Genomic DNA, 18,151 nt, shown 5'->3' with positions numbered 1-18,151 from the left:
ATTTAGATCCAGGGCTAAATCAAGAAGAGCCTTTATTTAAAATTGATTTTCATTTAAATAATATAACTGTTTTCAGGCTGATCCAGCATGCATTTTTAAAACACGGCAACTCAAAAATTTAAGCTGCTCAGAAAAGTACTGAAACGTCATGAAAATAATTGATATAGATCCAGGGCTAAATCAAGAAGAGCCTTTATTTAAAATTGATTTTCATTTAAATAATATAACTGTTTTCAGGCTGATCCAGCATGCATTCTTAAAACACGGCAACTCAAAAATTTAAGCTGCTCAGAAAAGTACTGAAACGTCATTAAAATAATTAATTTAGATCCAGCGTTCTAACAAACCATTAATCACTTCAAGTGATATAGAGTTCCATTCCTGTTGTAAAATGTCCCATAACTGACTTCGATTCAAATATCAGAGCATCGTTTGCAAGAACAAACAAATTTTAGATGAAATGTGACATCTATGAGATATTGTTTTAATTATATTCATAATAAGTTCCTTGTAGTAACAATAATTACAATAATAAATAAGAATATTTGTTTTATAATCAATATTAATTATTTGAAAATATAGAAAACATTAAAATTAAAAAGTTCTTTGGTCGAAGATGTATAGACCAAAGGACCGCAAATGTGGAATGCTTAAAAATCGAGAAAAGTACACATGTTTTTCAAAATTCTATAACTTCGTCAAAAAAAATCAAATCGATTTGAAATTTTGAGGACTTACATAGAACTGTTCAAATAACTATTTTCTATTAACAGAAAGTACAAAATTTTTTTTTTGCAAGTTTGGCAAGTGTTCAAACTTAACAACTTTTTTCACCATAGAAACAACTCATGATGAAAAGGTGGATTCAGTTCGCAAAAAACAAAGTATTGCAATTTGATCATATGTAACTAACTGTAAAGAGTTCACATTAGAACATATCAAATTTTCATGCCATTTGAATGATTTTTCGCAGTTCTATGAACATTTGAATTTAGAACTTTTTTTCGTAGATGTCAAAATTTTCGCAAACTTTTGACCGGTAGTGTATATAGGTACTATCAGAGTCGACGTGACTTAGGGGATAGAGCGTTCGACTTCCAATGAGGTGAATCGGGTTCGAATCCCTGCAATGGTTGGTTGATTCCGTTCCTGGCTTGCACTGACCACAGTGCTGACTTAAAATATCCTCATTGGTAGATGGTATTGGGTTAAAGTCGCCTTCAAAAATTCAAAATACAAAGCGGCCATACTTTTTGTTTGTCTGATTTGCACCTACAATGCACAATAAATTCAGAGCAATGTAAAGCAATTAAAAGTGCAATAGCTTTCACAGAAATTGGAAATAAAAAACATGTTCTAAACAAAATTGACTATTTCAGCTCGTCAAATTTTTATTCTTCTGTTGCATCGCAGTAGACCAGCTCTCAGCAGTAGACCTGATATTTTTATTAATATCGATTAATTGACGAAGTGAAAATCGATAGTTAGATTTTTTATAACATCATATTCCCTTTATACTTTTCTACATAATTCCGTAATATCAAGTTTCTAAGTTTTATGGTTTTTGTGTAGCAAAACAAAATGTTATGTAAATTTTAACATTCCAAAGCAACAGCGATGGCGCTAAGTTTTTTAAACTATAGCAAGATTTCTGCAGTCAAAAATGTATTTTAATTTTTGTTATTGAAAATTCCTCAATAGTTTTATTATTAAATGTCCGTTTGTATTGAAAAATGAGGTTTTTTTATTTAGCGCGAATGGTATTATTGCTTGTAAAGTTGAATTTTCGTTCATTATTTGAGCTACGAAACTTGAAATATTATCTGAAGCACAATTATTTGAGTTGCAAAACATGGAATATTTTCTGAAGCACAATTATTTGAGTTGTAAAAAGTGAAATATTTTCTGAAGCACAATTATTTGAGCTGAAAATCATGAAATATTTTCTGAAGCCAAGTAATGAAACAAAACATGACATGCTTGGTAAGAGAAAAAAGAAAAGAAAAACGCAAACACATAGTAGTAATATAATTACGCAGAATATTTCATTTAAATATGTTTAACAAAATGAATTTCTTTTTAAAAGTTAATTACCAAACGTTAAAGCTAATTATAGCTTCTGTTATTGCCATAACGTATTTCGTGCAAGTAAACATTATTTTTCCAAATTTTGCTAAACATCTCTCTAGTGAGCCTTATATAAAATATAATTACCTTAGAATATTCTAAATGCATACACAAAAGATAAAAGAGATTTTAATTGTTGGAAAAACAAACCCTCGTTTAGCAAAATAATAAATATAAAATAATTAAATTTTTCACCTCCATCAATAAATAGTAATAAAATGACATTCATTTTAATGAAGGTTAAATGTTCTGTTATTCATTTGGGACTATTAAGTTTACGATTACTTCAGTGTCCATAATTATGTTAAAAAAAAAGCTATTTATAAATTACTGAACCTTAAATAATTATGTGTAAACGCAGAAGTATTTACTGTCAAATGTGTCCATAAAATTTAGTTTTCAATTTTGAATTCAACGTTTATAGTCATTTCCCAATGATTCAATTACGTTTAGGAAATTCCCAAAAATTCAATTACGTTTAATACTTACTCACAGAATTCAGCAGTCCTTGATAATTATTTTGTACATGCACGTAATTGATCAATATTTGACAAACTAGAATAATTGGAGTAACTTTTTATGTGACTATTGAGATTTAATCTTATTAATTTGATCGTTCTCTAGTTCAGGTCAAAAAATGGTGTGGCAGAAATAAAATTCTTGGCCATAGATGGCGGCACTGGCAAATATGATCAATCGCACCCATTGAGTTAATATCCTGCGTCAACAACAACAACAACATTGCTGCAGATTCACATTGTGAATTTTAACATGAGGAAAAAAACTATCCCGTTAAAATCAAAGTTTCCGATATATGATTTATATGTTTTAAAAAAACACTTATTAGAACTTAGCAATATTTCCAGTAAAATTAACATAAGAAATAAAAAAAAAGTAAGTAATCCTTTATATATATATATAAAACTATTTTTTTATTGTTTTCGCTCCAGCATGAGCAACTAAATTAGAGGTTACGTAACAAGACTTTTTCTAGAAACAGTTTTGTAAATTAAGATGAAGGCATCGAAAGAAAAAAAAAATTCTAAGTTAATTTAAAAGCATTTGATGAAATCTATTACGACTACCTTCTCAGAATAATTTAGTCCTTGTGATGGTTTTTAAATATTCCAGTCGTATTCTGTAAGTTTGTTTTTCGTTTGAGTTAGGAAGCAAACAAAATCGGAAAATTCTCTCTGGAAAGATTAAATTTCTTATAATTAATTAAGGCGTAATTTAATTACGATGTTTATGCTTGCGCGATTACATAAAAACTTCAGTTGTTTTAGTTGTTAAATCGAAGCTAATAAAAATACTTTCCAGTTGATAGGAATTCTAGGAATTATGCTGGTAGCTCCAAATACATAAACAGTTTTTTTAAGTAGGGATTTTTCGTAGAATTTCAGATTCCTTAACTGTTTGACGGTTAAAACTAAAAGCTAACAAATAAGTGCAGAGCCTAACACAAATACCACAATTGCATGCATAATTATATATTTCTAGATAATAATATTAATTTTTAATATTATTATTTGGATATTTAATATGTATTTCCAGATAGTAATATATAAAATTTATTGCATATACAATATATTAAGTGTCGATGAATACAATGAAGCAAACAACTAATCAGTTAATAGACTGATAAAAACAAATTTTTGAACTTTAACGATAGGGAAACAGTATCAACGCGCAAATTACTTAGGTAAATTGCTTCCGTACTTTAACGATAGGGAAACAGTCAACGCGCAAATTACTTAGGTAAATCGCTTCCGTACTTTAACGGCAGGGAAACAGTCAACGCTCTAATTACCTAGGTAAATTGCTTCCGTACTTTAACGGCAGGGAAACAGTGAACGCGCAAATTACCTAGGTAAATTGCTTCCGTACTTTAACGGCAGGGAAGCCATCAATGCTCAAATTACCTAGGTAAATTGCTTCCGTACTTTGACGACAGGGAAACCATCAATGCGCAAATTACCTAGGTAAACTGCTTCCGTACTTTAACGACAGGGAAACAGTTAATGCGCAAATTACTTAGGTAAACAGCTTCCGTACTTTAACGATTACCCAATCGAATCTGCAATTTAGCTAGGTAATGTGCATAGTAAAGGTTTTCGAGCTTTAAAGGTAGCATAAGTGTTCATTTCTTTTATTTAAGAGCCAGACGGCAATTAAATGGTTTTTAATACCTGGTCAAGACTGGTGCCGTACGTCAGATCTCGAAAGAGTGATACAGCCGCTCTTAGTATAAAAGATGCAAATAGTTGAAGATGCAAATTATTGCGAGGACATCTTAACCTCCTGAAAGAATTAAAACAATAATCACGCATCCTCATAAATAAACATAGCTCTAAATGAAGCTCATAATGTTTCACACATACCTCACGCTTCCTAATAGAAGACAAGCTATCAATAAAAGTGTTAGAGATAGGGCATAACCCACTTGTGAAATTGCTTTAATAACTGGAATATGTACCTGAAAGTGAATAACACTCACATAGTTCATAAAACTCGCACTGTTACTAGCACTCACTTTATTATTAAAATTCACATTATTGTTAAAACTCGCATTCTTACTAGATTTCACATTGTTGTTAACGCTCGCAATATTATTAAAACTTATTTTTGTATTTAAAACTCACATTGTTGTTAGAACGCACATTGCTATTAAATTTACATTGTTATTTGAATTTATTGTTGTTATTAATTTGAAATGAAAACGAAAATTGTCATAAATATCGAGTAATACACCTAGACCCCACCCCAAAAAAAATATTTTTTAACCCCTTCCTTCTCGCTCCCGTGAAAATGACGGGGTGAGGTTTCGCCCTCTATTTCTCGCTCCCGTTAAATTTCCTGGCTGGAGTGTTCAGTAGTAACGCGCCAATAAGAATAAAACTAATTCATTTCTTTTGCCGTGAAAACATTTTATTTCTCATTTTACACACCAGATGGCAGTACCAGGATATTTTCATGTTAATTGTAGATAGTTAGTTTATTTTAAACTAGATGTCAGCACTAATCAAATATGTGTATTTGGCAAAAAGGCACTTGTATGACCGTTTTTTTAAAAATTAACCAATCGTTAAGGGGTTAACACTGATTGGGAAATTTAAAAATTATTATAGGTTCACTGAGCAGAATATTATCCTACACTTGGAAACACCAATTATTGAATGAGCGTTAAGATCCGAAACCTGCCACTAACGTAGTGTGGGTATTTCGATCCTGATTAATCGTTAAAACGTGGCATTTATTAACGTTGGCAACTGTTCTTTCCATTCTATTTCGAGTAAGCCAAACCCGTCAAGTATCCATTCTCTTAAGTGACACATTCAAAATTCTTTCAGAAACGTTCTTTCTCAAAGATTTCAATTCTTTCACAATATAATGTACACAGAGATTTAACAGAAAGACAGGCGCACACGTACACAAAACAAAAATATAATCACGGTGACAATAAAATACATAAACGAATAATAAATATAAGTTAAGTAAAATAAGTGAACGAGTGAGAATGATATTTCTACGAATTCCACGTGTGATATGGCTCTATATTTAATTAATTTATCGTTAATTAACATTCTAAATCAGGTAGAGAAACTATAGCGCAACTTTAATACGCCATTTTTCTAATAAATATTAGTTGGGCCGTGGTGGCTCAGGGGATAGAGAGCTCTTCTCTCAATGAGGTGAACCGGGTTCGACTCCCGGCGAAGACTGGTTTATTCGAATTCTCCACCCGGCTCGCACCGACCACAGTGCTGACGTAAAATATCCTCAGTGGTAGACGCATCATAAGTTAGAGTCCCCTTGCCGTCCGGCTAACCGTGGGAGGTTCTTCGTGGTTTTCCTCTCCATGTAAAGCAAATGCGGGTTAATGAATCAAAAAGTCCTCCACGAAGGCAAATTTCTCCCAATCCTTGATCCAGGAGCTTCCTTGTCTTTTGGATTGGGCTCAAAATTACAAGGCTACGGAGTTGAACATTGGTAACCGTAAACTGAAAATTTGGTCGGCTGTTCAACGACGGTTATAAAATATAAAATGAAGATTAGCTGGTTCTGGCGTGGGATAAGGGTGGATAAGGGATGCCTTCTTCTTGAAGTGCATGTACCCAATTAGATTAATGGCATACTGTACTAGTAATATTTTAGCATTATGTACCATTAATAATGAATCATTTTGTCCACCTGATACTCTGTTTTGCGATATTTTGTCCGCATTAGATTTAGACCTACGATATTTCATCAGTATTTGGTGCTACAGTATTTTGTCGAGGACATGCAGATGATTCATTTCCGTGGTATTTTGATTTAATGAGCCACGATATTTTGACCGAAGGCGTTGAAGAATGCTTATATAGTGTTAATCAAATAAACTCTTCAAGAAAGGTTGATATACTTACATCGAAAACGCCGTCTACATTGTTGGGCGGTGGAACTGGATCACCACAAAGTGAGTAATTGGTCCATGTTTTGTTCAGAAGAGGATGCGACCACCACGAGCCGTCCTCAGTACAAAACTTACTCGCAGAAGCTGTAATAAAATAAAAGTTTAATTTAATGATGAGTCACTACACCCAACCCACTTGATTGGAATATGCAGTTGGTGGTTCTAAGAAGAACATTTTGCTGGTTAAAGGTTTAACGTTAAATACAATTTTTTGACGCACTTTAAGATTCTATGTAAAATCTTCATTAACATGTGATACTATACAGCTTTACTGTTTTATTGCGACTGAAACCGGTTTGCACTTATTTGCACCAGTTGGTTAAATTAGACGATGTATAACATAAATTCGATGATTGGATATATTGGACGATATATTATATAAATATAGAATATTTATTATATCAAGCATTATATTAGTAAATTATAATAATTCGATCAAATTATTAGACGCATTGTAGTGTTTTAATAATGACATGTTTTGCACGAGTTTATAGGCAATACTTTTATATTTAAACATGTAATTGGGTTTTTATTCGGAAGATTTTTCATACACTTCCCATTTGTATTTATTCTTAACGCATTGCATTACAATGTTAACCCATTGATACACGTAACGTAAACAAGTACAAACAGTCAGATAAAAACAATAAAGCTGTATAGAATATCACCTGATAATTAAGATTTTACATAGAATCTTATAGTGCGTCTAAATAATTTGTGAAGGGACTGTATGTTGAAATTTATTTGAAAAGAAGTTGTTGAAGAATTATTTGAAAAAATTTGTATGTTGAAATTTACATTAAATAACCATTGGGTAGGAGTGTTGTTACAGAATGCAAAAAGGAAAAAAAAACACCTACATCTTACGTATTACTCACGAAAACTGATAGAATGGGATATTATGCCATGAATACAGATGAATTTCTAACTGTCTTAATAGATTAGAAATGCGCTTATTCCACTATTACATATATTGAATGTGAATGTTAAGAAGAAATATGCAATAGGAATGTAATCCATGCTGTAAATGAAGGATTATTTTAGGAATAATATTTATATGGGTTCTGTCAATAAATTAGGTCTGTTCAAATATTACGTAAGCACATTTTTGGTAATTTATCACTCCATTTTGTTATCAAAAGTGAGCATATCACAAAACCCCAATCATGCTTACGTAAGAAAATCGCAATCTCCTTCCCTGGTTTTTGCTTGAGCTTTGACTTTTACTGTAGTAATCTTTTTTTAGGTTTAAATTAAAACTAACGACGCAATTTTTTTGTTTTAGTTTTTTAGTTTCAGTTAGAAATGTTTTATTTCTAATTTGCACATTCCCCAAAATCAAATTTCTTTCAAAATTCAAAATTTTTACACTTATGTTTTGTTACAATTGTTACCTTTATTTTTAAGAAAATTTTTTAAAATAAAAATATTTTATTGTCCTACGTAAGCATTGCTCACACTTCTTCTCTTTCTAGTCAGCAAAAATCAAAAATCAAAAATCCTCTGTTCAGTGCTTACGTGATTTTTGCCTTGCGTAATTGAAAAGCCCCATTCTAATACTTTTATTAGAATTATAAACAGTTCAAAAAAAATTCAAACAAAATATTACAATAAAATACTGTTCATGGACTGCCTGGTGAAGGAGTGCCTGATTGCCTCAAAAATGACTTGACTCCAATTACGAAAAACGAAAGAAGATAGAAATTTTGCTGGATATGAAGTATGAAGCCGGAGAAATTAATCTCATGCAGTTTCCAAATTATTGACAATGTTTCTCAGTTGAGAGCGGTACTGGATGATAAAAATATCATGAGACAATGTTTTCTTCAGCATGCCAGATTATCGAAAACTAAAATATTATTTTGCCTCCAGACTGATTACATTTGCTATTTTGATAACACTGTTCAATATAATATAATGAGAATGTCTGATATGTAAAACAGTTAACTCACTGATCTAGTAGTTCAGTTTTCAATAAACATAATTTTTGACATGTTTTAATATAGATATATACATATATACCATCATCAATGGCTCGACAGCCCAGTGTGGGTCTTGGACTTCTCAAGAAGTTTTTTTCCAGACCATTCCTTTTCGGGCTAGCGTATATATATATAATCTAGTGGTGGCAGTTGTGTGAGCAGAAAAAAATTATACTTTCTAATATTGTATGAATATAGCCAAACCAAAATATATCAATACAATAGCGTATAACTTATAATAACTTAATTAAATTATGATTTTTTTAAAAATGAAGGCCAATAATTATAATAATTATTAGGGTTTTATTAGCTTAATGAACTGTAATGTAAATAACATATTTGTTTACGAATTTTATGAGATAAGCTCCTAAAACCTAAATTCTTATTAAGATGGAGGAGATTTTTCCATCATTTTGTCAAAAATAGTCAATCGAAATGTATCAATTATTTTTAAAATAGCTTTTCTTTGTTAGATAACTAGCAGCAGCTTCTGTTAACTAAATTTTAAATCAATTTGATAGAGCTTAATTTCCTAAATTGATTTTAGCAAACCGTACTTCCTTCCAATTTTCCTTATTTAATTTTTGAAATAATCGGTTATTATGGAGACAGCTGTATTAAGTATAGTTTGTTCACCAGGAGTTGGCACTTGGCTCCGCCTCCATCTCGTGGTATCCGACGATACTATTTCACTATTTTTGGGAGAAGGTTGTGAACAATCTTGAACAAGGTTGCTACTTGGCGATCATATGACAAAAATATTTAATTCTCAATCTTTATGTGCATTTTGTTAACATTATATATTTCATACATTTGATGATATTTCTTTGCTTTGAGTGAATAGTTTGTCCTTTTTGATACATTTTGCTGGGAAAACAGCATTTCTTAAATATAAAATATATTTAATTAGCTAGTGTAACGAAAGGTATAATAGCAAGTGATAAAGCGAAATAAGTGTCTGAAAAAGAATTCACTGTTTCAGTTTGGCACGCTTTAAGGGTTATCACATTTTCAAGCGCGGAGATGTTTCTCCTCTTTCTCCCGTGCTGAAATGAACTCTACGTCCGAGGAGGTGGAGCCAAATGCCAACTCCGGGTGAACGAACTATAATTATGTTTTGAAATATGTATTTATCACTCAAAAAATTTTAAAAATAAATAAATTGGTATTTATAAAAATAATGATTTTTCTCCTTGAATTAGGTTAGACTATATTTTTAGCTGCCCCTTGGATGAGTGATGCTGTTTAATTTATGTCAACTTGCACAGAAACCTCCATATGAGGTAAGTGGAGCTTTTTACTTCAGAAATCAGATAATACGCATATCCATTATTACGTTATTCCTTTGATTTATCTTAGTATAAAATGCATTTCCATCGGATTATTTTTAAATTTTCTCTTCAAAACGGCTGACCTTTGAGACCTTTGTATCGGAGTTTTTTTTAAATTTTAATTAGGCTTCCTTTTCAGTGTCTTTTTATTTTGTTTGGCATTGCACGTAAACGAGACATAAATTGCACATGGACAATAATAATAATTAAAACGCTGATATTACTAACAAGACATTGATAATAATTAAAACGCTGTATTTATACCGTTGTTAGTTTATGCGTTATAGTTTATGCATTCGCATTTAGTGTAGGGTCTGATAAAACTGGTTAAGCTAAACAAAACTAGGATTCAGCATTTTTAACTAAACTACTACCGCAATTTATTGGAAATCAAGTCAAACACCAGTTGCAAATAGAAGTCCTGCTTTTTAAAGATAACTGAAAAACAGAATGCGCAATTTTTTTCTGTCGTTTTTGAAAATTGGATTTAAAATGTTATTAATCTCCCGCCCAATTAAAATCTCTTGATTTTGATTGCTTGAAGCTTTATTTTAGGCGAGGTCAACATCTAATTAAATCTTCCGTTTCAGTTATTGTTTACAACTGTTAAAACAACCTTTTTTTTATCGCATTTAAAACATTGTGAGCGTTTTTTTTTTTACTGTAAAGTGTCAATGTTGTTTAAAACCCTGACATTTTCAGTCGGTAGATATGTTTCCCTATATTTTAAGTCAAAATTTGTAGAAGTTCAGTGTTTCAACTGTAAGTGATTGTAACCTGCAGTATAACAAATGAAAGTTTTGTTTGTTATTACTGTTTTTTAAATAGGATTGATTCACGTTACACTCAAAATATATTCCTTCACTTTAAAACTACTTCATCGTTGGAGGTTTATAATGTTGCTATAAGTATATTTAAGTTTATGGCAAAAATATTTCTCATTATTTCTGTGTACGAATTTTTATATACATGATTTTCTCATTATTTCCACATCCGACATGATGAAATATAACTAGGCTTATGCATGGTTTCAAAATTCTTTTGATTTACTCTTTAAGGCTACACAGTACCCAAAAATTCGCAAAAATATGCAAAAAAATATTTTTGCATTTTTGGGTGGCTAATGTGGNAACAAATGAAAGTTTTGTTTGTTATTTCTGTTTTTTAAATAGGATTGATTCACGTTACACTCAAAATATATTCCTTCACTTTAAAACTACTTCATCGTTGGAGGTTTATAATGTTGCTATAAGTATATTTTAGTTCATGGCAAAAAATATTTCTCATTATTTCTGTGTACGAATTTTTATATACATGATTTTTTCATTATTTCCACATCCGACATGATGAAATATAACTAGGTTTATGCATGGTTTCAAAATTCTTTTGATTTACTCTTTAAAATACACTTTTCTTACATTCAATCATTTTTATTTTAAAAACACTGAAAGGCTGTTTATTGTACAAATAATGAAAATCTGAGTAATTTTATTCACGAAATTCCTAAAGGAAAAAAAAAGACCCAATTTTGTCTGACTTTCCACTACTAACTCAACTATAGAAATGCGAAATTCACGTTTTAATATTATTTTTCATAAAATTGTTTAATTTCAAAAGCACTCCACGCAAAGTTTATATTACGAGCTACTTCTATAGTTAAAGAATGAAAATCTTTTCTTTCTCTTTTCAGATGAAAATTTAATAATATCATTCTAAATTCTCATTTAATTTAAGTTTTATATGACACTGTTGGTTGTTTGTTGAAATGGTGATAAATTATTTTCTGAAAATATAAGTAAAGGCTCTAGTTTTTTACCGATATATAAAAAAAAACTTTTTTCGTATACAGTTTGAAATATTAAAAAATAATTTCCAGTTTTTGACACCTGTATAAGTTTCTAAATGGTTCGGTTCGTTGGCAAAACATTTATTTGTTCGCAATATGTTTTTATGCATTTAAATTAGATTATTCAACACCGAAATAAATAATAAGAATAAACAAATAACGCGTATGAAATTTTGATAAAAGATTCTAATATCGTAAAATCAACATATTTTTGATGTTTTCAAATCAATATATAAATTGCGAACAAGAAATAATATCTGTGGAAGTTGCTATTAAAAACAAAACATTTCAAACAAAGCAATTTTCAGTAAACTTAATAAAGGCAATTTAATGCAGTACAATAGATTATATGAAAACTTACTCAAATAGTTTTTTGTTGATTTAATTTACAAAAATTTATTTGGAAAAGCTTAATTTAATTTAAGTATATATTTGAAATAATGATAATTTATAGACGTATTCCAGTATCTCAAAAACTGAAATTGAATAATAATAGAAAAATAAAACGAACATTTGAAATACCCAAGAGGATTTAGAAGAAAATAATTCATCGCAAAGCCGATTGGCATCGAAATAAATAGCGCAAGATGAAGCCTTTACCTTAATTAAATATCAAATGTCATAACAAATTAGGTTTAAATCTTTTCCAAACAATTTGTATTTCCGAGTTTTCGTTTTTAATCCCATTTATACCTATATTTATCGAATTCTGTTACTCGAAGTGGATAATTCTAGAATTGCAGACAAAGATTACTACGAAATTTAAAATAATTGCTCGTTTTAAGAGTTCTTCTCTGAGTTAATTCAATTTAATCACAGTGGCTTGATAATAGTTACTGAATAGATTTTCGAATAAATTTTTTTGCTTATATTGGGCAATCATTTAAGAACATAAACTGTGCTTTTAGGTTCCTAATTTTGAATTTAATCTTTAAAAATTAATTCATTATTAAGTGGCCGGGATAGCCTAGAAAGGCAGGGAGCTGGACTCAAGTTCGTGAAAACGGGAGTTCGAATCCAGCCGGCCGAAGACTCCCCATGTAGTAAATGGTGACTGGTGCACGTTAAATCCGTCTGTCATAAAGTCCTCCATGTCTTCATAACAAATTATACCTCTGGAGGTACTGAATAGGAGATGGATCGTTCTCTGGTGCTAGTCGAAAATACGATCTGTGGATGTATGAATGGGTCCGCCCTATAAACGGGTGTGACGTATGGGGGTGGCAGAAGTCGAGTTCCTGGCAATAGATGGCGCCACTGGAAAACAAGAATAATCGCACCCCTTGCCCCAATGTCCTGCGACATTAACTACAACATATATTAATCTTCAACAAGATAAAATGTATATAGTACAGAGGTAGAAAATTTTAATAAAAGATATTACGAGTTGATATGAATCAATTATCAGTCAATTAAATGACTATACACAGAGTCAAAAGGGATAAAATATCATTGCTATTAAGAAAATTACCATTTATGTTATTCATATATTTTTCGATATCTAAGGAACCATGTCAATAAAATTAAAATATCAACAGACTATTATATAGCCTCAATAATACAGAACCCTTTAATGCGCACATGACTTAGCTCTAGATTCCACCCTATAACGGAGCATTGATGCATTGATGGTTTTCAAGCTTTAGCTGTAGCAGATGCACATTTTCATTGGTTTGTTTACAAGCCTGATTTATATTTTTTTCTTGTTAGAATAAAGTTAATAAAGTAAATTAAATAATAAAAAAATTTAAGATAATAATGAAATAAATAATAAATAAACAATACGATTCACTTTAAAATGAAGAAAATTGTGTTCTCCGCAAGGCAATTACAGGTTATCCATTGGCAAAATAGTTGTTGTCTAATTTTTTCTTTTTCTTTTGGAAAAGCAACTTTATTGTGTTTTCATCTTGGACATCTTTATCTGTTAATCCTGAACTGCTCGGTACACAATTTCTCAGACATATTTAAATACAGCTCAGACACATTCTGTGTAAATTCCTCCGATGACTGAGCCAATCGAGATCAATATTAACATTTTCGGATGGGTACAATGGTGTTTGATGGAGATTGTATGCTGCATCATACACTCATTTCGGATTCACAAGTNTCGCTCTTCGGTAGGGTTCAATTCTCTCAACCACTTTGGTACTTTTGTGAGGGACAGGCTTCATGCTTGCGTTTGCAAATGGAATCCTTTCGTTTGTTCCGTTTGTCTGTAATGAAGGTATTCCCGTCTACGTTCTTTGGCTTTGGCTTTTTCAGCCTCGGCATTGGCATCGTTTTTTTCTTGCTTCAACTCTAACTTTTGGGACAAAGTCAATCCGTTTGGGACTCTCTTTATGTGTGATATTCACTTGAATGAGTATTGAAAAGGTTTCAGTTTGAGCTGTAGCTTAGAATTTCTGATTCTTAATTAAAACAAAAATATCGTTCAAATGATGAAATTCTCTTTTATTCACAACTCAACAAGCATTTATGGGATATCTCTGGTCCCATATCTCAAAAATAAACTCACCCACTTAATGCATAACAAATTTAAAAGTGAAAAAAAATAATTCTAAAAAAATATCAAACAGCGACTGTCGCCGTAGCAGCGCATGCGCACTGCTTACTATTACTCTTGATTATTGTAATTGAAAAGTACGGAAGCCAGGAAATCCAAACCAAGACCTATTTTGCAAATGGGTAAAAATGAAAATTTACAATACAAAGAATGTGTAATAATCACAATGATGAAATATGCTATTTAATGACAATGACATAGATCAGCATATGATCTCTTTACATTGATTAGTGGTCTGGGTGATTATTTTATGGTGGTCTAAGTCAAATTTTAGAGGTCCCGATCCAACGGACTACCGTTAGTTTCTAGCCATGTAGTAAACCAAACAAGGTGTTTTGTAAAGTAAATCTTTTTTAAATCTTTATCAAAAATGAATTAGGAAAAATATATACATTTAGGATTGTATATGAATTAACAAAAAGAGAATAAAAAACGATATCGAAATCCAACGAGTCGCTATACAGAGAAAGGCGGGAGTGATCACTTAAAAAGTACCATTTTGTCTACGGTAAGGACTCCCCGCGCCACAAAGCCTGAGGCCGTCTGTTGCTATGGAAACAGGAATAGCTCGTTTCAGGGAGGGTAGCTTCTCTTCACTCTAGCGCTAACACAGTAGACAGAAGAAAAAGATTCCTTTTCTCTAGCCGACCTGTATTAAAGAATAACCCCACACCCCTACTTGAAATGGTTATATCTCGTTACCATAGTCACAGCCATGGGTCCAGATTGATGGAGAAAGCAGACAGAAGTAGATACGTGGCTATTGTAAGCACCCTTAGTTTTACTAGACAATCAAAATGGTTTTGGTGTTTTGGACTTCGTACTTACGGGCACGGATTCACTAAATTCCGATATAGTTTCTGCTTTTTTTTCTGTGTTTAGATATTTATTTGCAAACTCTTGTTTAAATACCATTTGGCTTTATTTTTTAAGACACTTCATTTTTGTTATTTTTTGCTTTTTTTCGTATTTTTTCATTTAAAATTACATTTTTGTAAAAATGATGTAAAATGTTTTACATCTATTTATGCTTAAATTATTTCTTCAATCATTAATTAAAATAATAGAAAACATTAAATAATTATTAATAATTTTTTTGTTGTTGCTTGGAATCAATTTTTTGATAAACGAATTTTATAATGGTTTAAAAAATGTTTCGATTTGCTTAAAAAGTTCTCAAAAGAATAAGAGAAATACAAAGAACTGAAATTATCATTAAGAAGTCCAAACGTTCTGCTGCCTTAACTGTACAAACGGTTGCCCTCCAAAACTTTAGGGATAGACACAACTATGACAAGATGGCGTCTACCACTGATATTATGGAGGAAAAGAACTCAATTCCATCGAAAAATAATTTGTTCATTCAAAGAATTTTGGCCATCCAACTATTAAGTTTTAGTCTCAGTACGTGAAAATCAGATCGTTAGATTAAAAGTTATTCGAGGTATAAATTTTTCATTTTGCACACCGTACATAACCGTTTAGTATGGTTTCAAAATATTCCATTTTCCGTAACTTTCTTCTGTACTTGGCTGTTAAAGTTTCAGAAACAACTTTCAAATTCCGCTTTTAATATGCTTTTGAGTTAAAAACATTCTTAATGTGTTCGAATTCTTTTAAAGCTGGTTACTCAGACAATTTTTTTTCAATTTCTAAAACAAAATGCCAACAAGGGATTTATCCAAAGACGATCGTAAATTATTCATCTTCAGAATTTCCGAAAACTAAGTAATTAGCTAGAAAAAAAAAGATTTAAGAAAGTCTTCCGTCAAAGTTATTAAAAAACACCTCAACATCGAAAAAAAAAGGAGTATTCGGACACGAAAACTTAAAAACTTTTACATCCATATAAAGAAGTACATTATGGCAGGTTAACATTTAAATAGATGTGTGATTACACAATGTTTTTTCAGGGGTTATTAAACATAGAACGAAATTAACAGTCGTCACAGGCCACACAGTGAACTAAATCAGAGTTGCCAGAACTTAAGTAAAAAGTAGAGACTAAGAGCTCAAAAAGTAGCGAATTCCATATATATATATATATATACGCGAAGATTGTTGGAAGTTAGAGGTGATACACGCTAAATAGCGAGCAGATTTATAGAANATATTCCCGATATATATATTTATTTTTCCCGAAGATAAACGGTTAATGGTTGGACTTGATTTTTTCCCCATCATACTCGCCGTGCATCATTCAACATATATCTTTGCGATTTCAGGAATCTATGATTTTGAACATAGATATGGAAATATTATAGACTCCGCGCAGCAAAACAAATCAAGAATCCAAAACTTGCGTGCTTTCAATTACAAAAAAAAAAAGAAGAAAAAAATCATTTTTTTTTAAAATGTAAAGAAATTGCAGACTTTTCAGAATCATTTTAAAATGTGAAGGGAAAAAAAAGTTTTAACAAAACCTATTTCTGTAAGAAAAAAAAGTTGCGCATATTTACAAATCGTAGCCTTCGAAAAATAATGAGTAGCCCAAAAAGTAGCGGGTAGCCCAAATTTTATTTTCAGTTGCGGGGATTTTGAAAAGTATCCCAATCCGCTACTTGTAGCCCAATCTGGAAACACTGAACTAAATATTAAAAAATTTAAAAAAAATGGCTATCGAAACTTTATTGTTAATCGCCATCCTATCGCCAATTTTTTCGTCGAAAATACATTTCAAATGCTTCCTAACATGTGTTTTCAACTTATCGCACAATTTATTGCATGGGAAAACTGTAATCATCTGTTCAAGACATTTTACGGTGATTCAAAATTACAGGAGGACTAATTTTGGTTATCAAATGTTTCATGCGAGTTTAAGTTACAAGTATCCTCATATCATTTTCTTTCTTTTTTAAATATACTTTTCGCCCAAAAATATTTAAAAGTAAATTTATGTAATGTGATTCCATCATTTTGATTAAAATATGCTTCTAAACATGCATTTTCAACTTTATTTGTTGTTGTTGTTGTATTTCCTTTACGTCGCACTAGAGCTGCACAATGGGCTATTGGCGACGGTTTGGGAAACATTCCTGAGGATGATTCAAGTCATGTCGTCGCTATTTTGATCCTCTGCAGAGCGGATGGCACACCCGCTTCGGTAGCCCGACTACCTGCACGCTAAGTCGAGCACTTTAAGGTAGAACAGTTTAAAGAGGACTCGTACTGCACCCCCTCGGTCCCTACGCAGACTAATCCAAGTGATCACCCTCCCCCCCGAACACTGGCTGGACTTCGGTGATCTGATCTGCTGGGAACCGTGTCTTAACGATCAGTCAACTGAAGGACTTTATTATTTATTGCACGTAAAAGATGCAATCACGATATTTTATTCGAGTATTATTCGATATAATTTATTCGAGTTCAAGTTCCAAGTATCCTCATATCACTTTCTTTTCATTTTACGATCAATAATACTTAAAAGTAATCTAAATAATGTAATTACATCATTATGATTGATTAAATCTATTTCAAATGTATTTTGTAACGAATAAATTTCATGATTGTTTATAAGCATATATATTTTAAATTACATTATTGACTCAAAAACTTTAATGCCTAAATTTTATTAGTAGAAAATGTTATATACAATACTGAAATTTTTCGTAAACCTACTTGGGGAGGTCAGAAATTTTTTTCTTTCCCTTTAAATAGATTAATAAATACTGTAGTACTTGCAATAGCTTGATAATTGCTTCAGAAGATATGCAGCAGTTTTTCATTTTTAATAATTTAGAAATTTTATTTTTTTGAAAAAAACTGGCCCCTGTGATGCCACAATGGGCATTACATATATATATATATATATATATATATATATACATATATATAGATATATATATA

General features: G+C 31.2%; 1 protein-coding gene and 1 long non-coding RNA gene across 2 annotated transcripts in view; one reads left to right on the top strand and one right to left on the bottom strand.

Annotated features, from left to right (window-relative positions):
• The window catches only part of LOC139426913 (uncharacterized), a 236,144-nt gene that overhangs the window by 35,114 nt on the left and 182,879 nt on the right, over positions 1 to 18,151 (top strand). The window contains exon 2 of the long non-coding RNA XR_011638034.1: positions 9,765 to 9,845. This is a non-coding gene — a long non-coding RNA (uncharacterized lncRNA). The remainder of the gene's footprint in view (positions 1 to 9,764; positions 9,846 to 18,151) is intronic.
• Positions 1 to 18,151, bottom strand: part of LOC107446371 (secretin receptor) — a gene marked incomplete in the record, with an annotated part of 130,006 nt that overhangs the window by 35,559 nt on the left and 76,296 nt on the right. Inside the window, 3 exon segments of the mRNA XM_071187073.1 lie at positions 4,317 to 4,428; positions 4,509 to 4,603; positions 6,534 to 6,664. Of these exon segments, the coding sequence (XP_071043174.1) occupies positions 4,317 to 4,428; positions 4,509 to 4,603; positions 6,534 to 6,664 (338 nt within the window).

Source organism: Parasteatoda tepidariorum, chromosome 10, assembly GCF_043381705.1.
Source record: "Parasteatoda tepidariorum isolate YZ-2023 chromosome 10, CAS_Ptep_4.0, whole genome shotgun sequence".
NCBI classification, from domain to species: Eukaryota; Metazoa; Arthropoda; class Arachnida; order Araneae; family Theridiidae; genus Parasteatoda; species Parasteatoda tepidariorum.
Note: the sequence above shows the minus strand (reverse complement) of the source record. Positions and strands in the feature narration are given on the sequence as shown.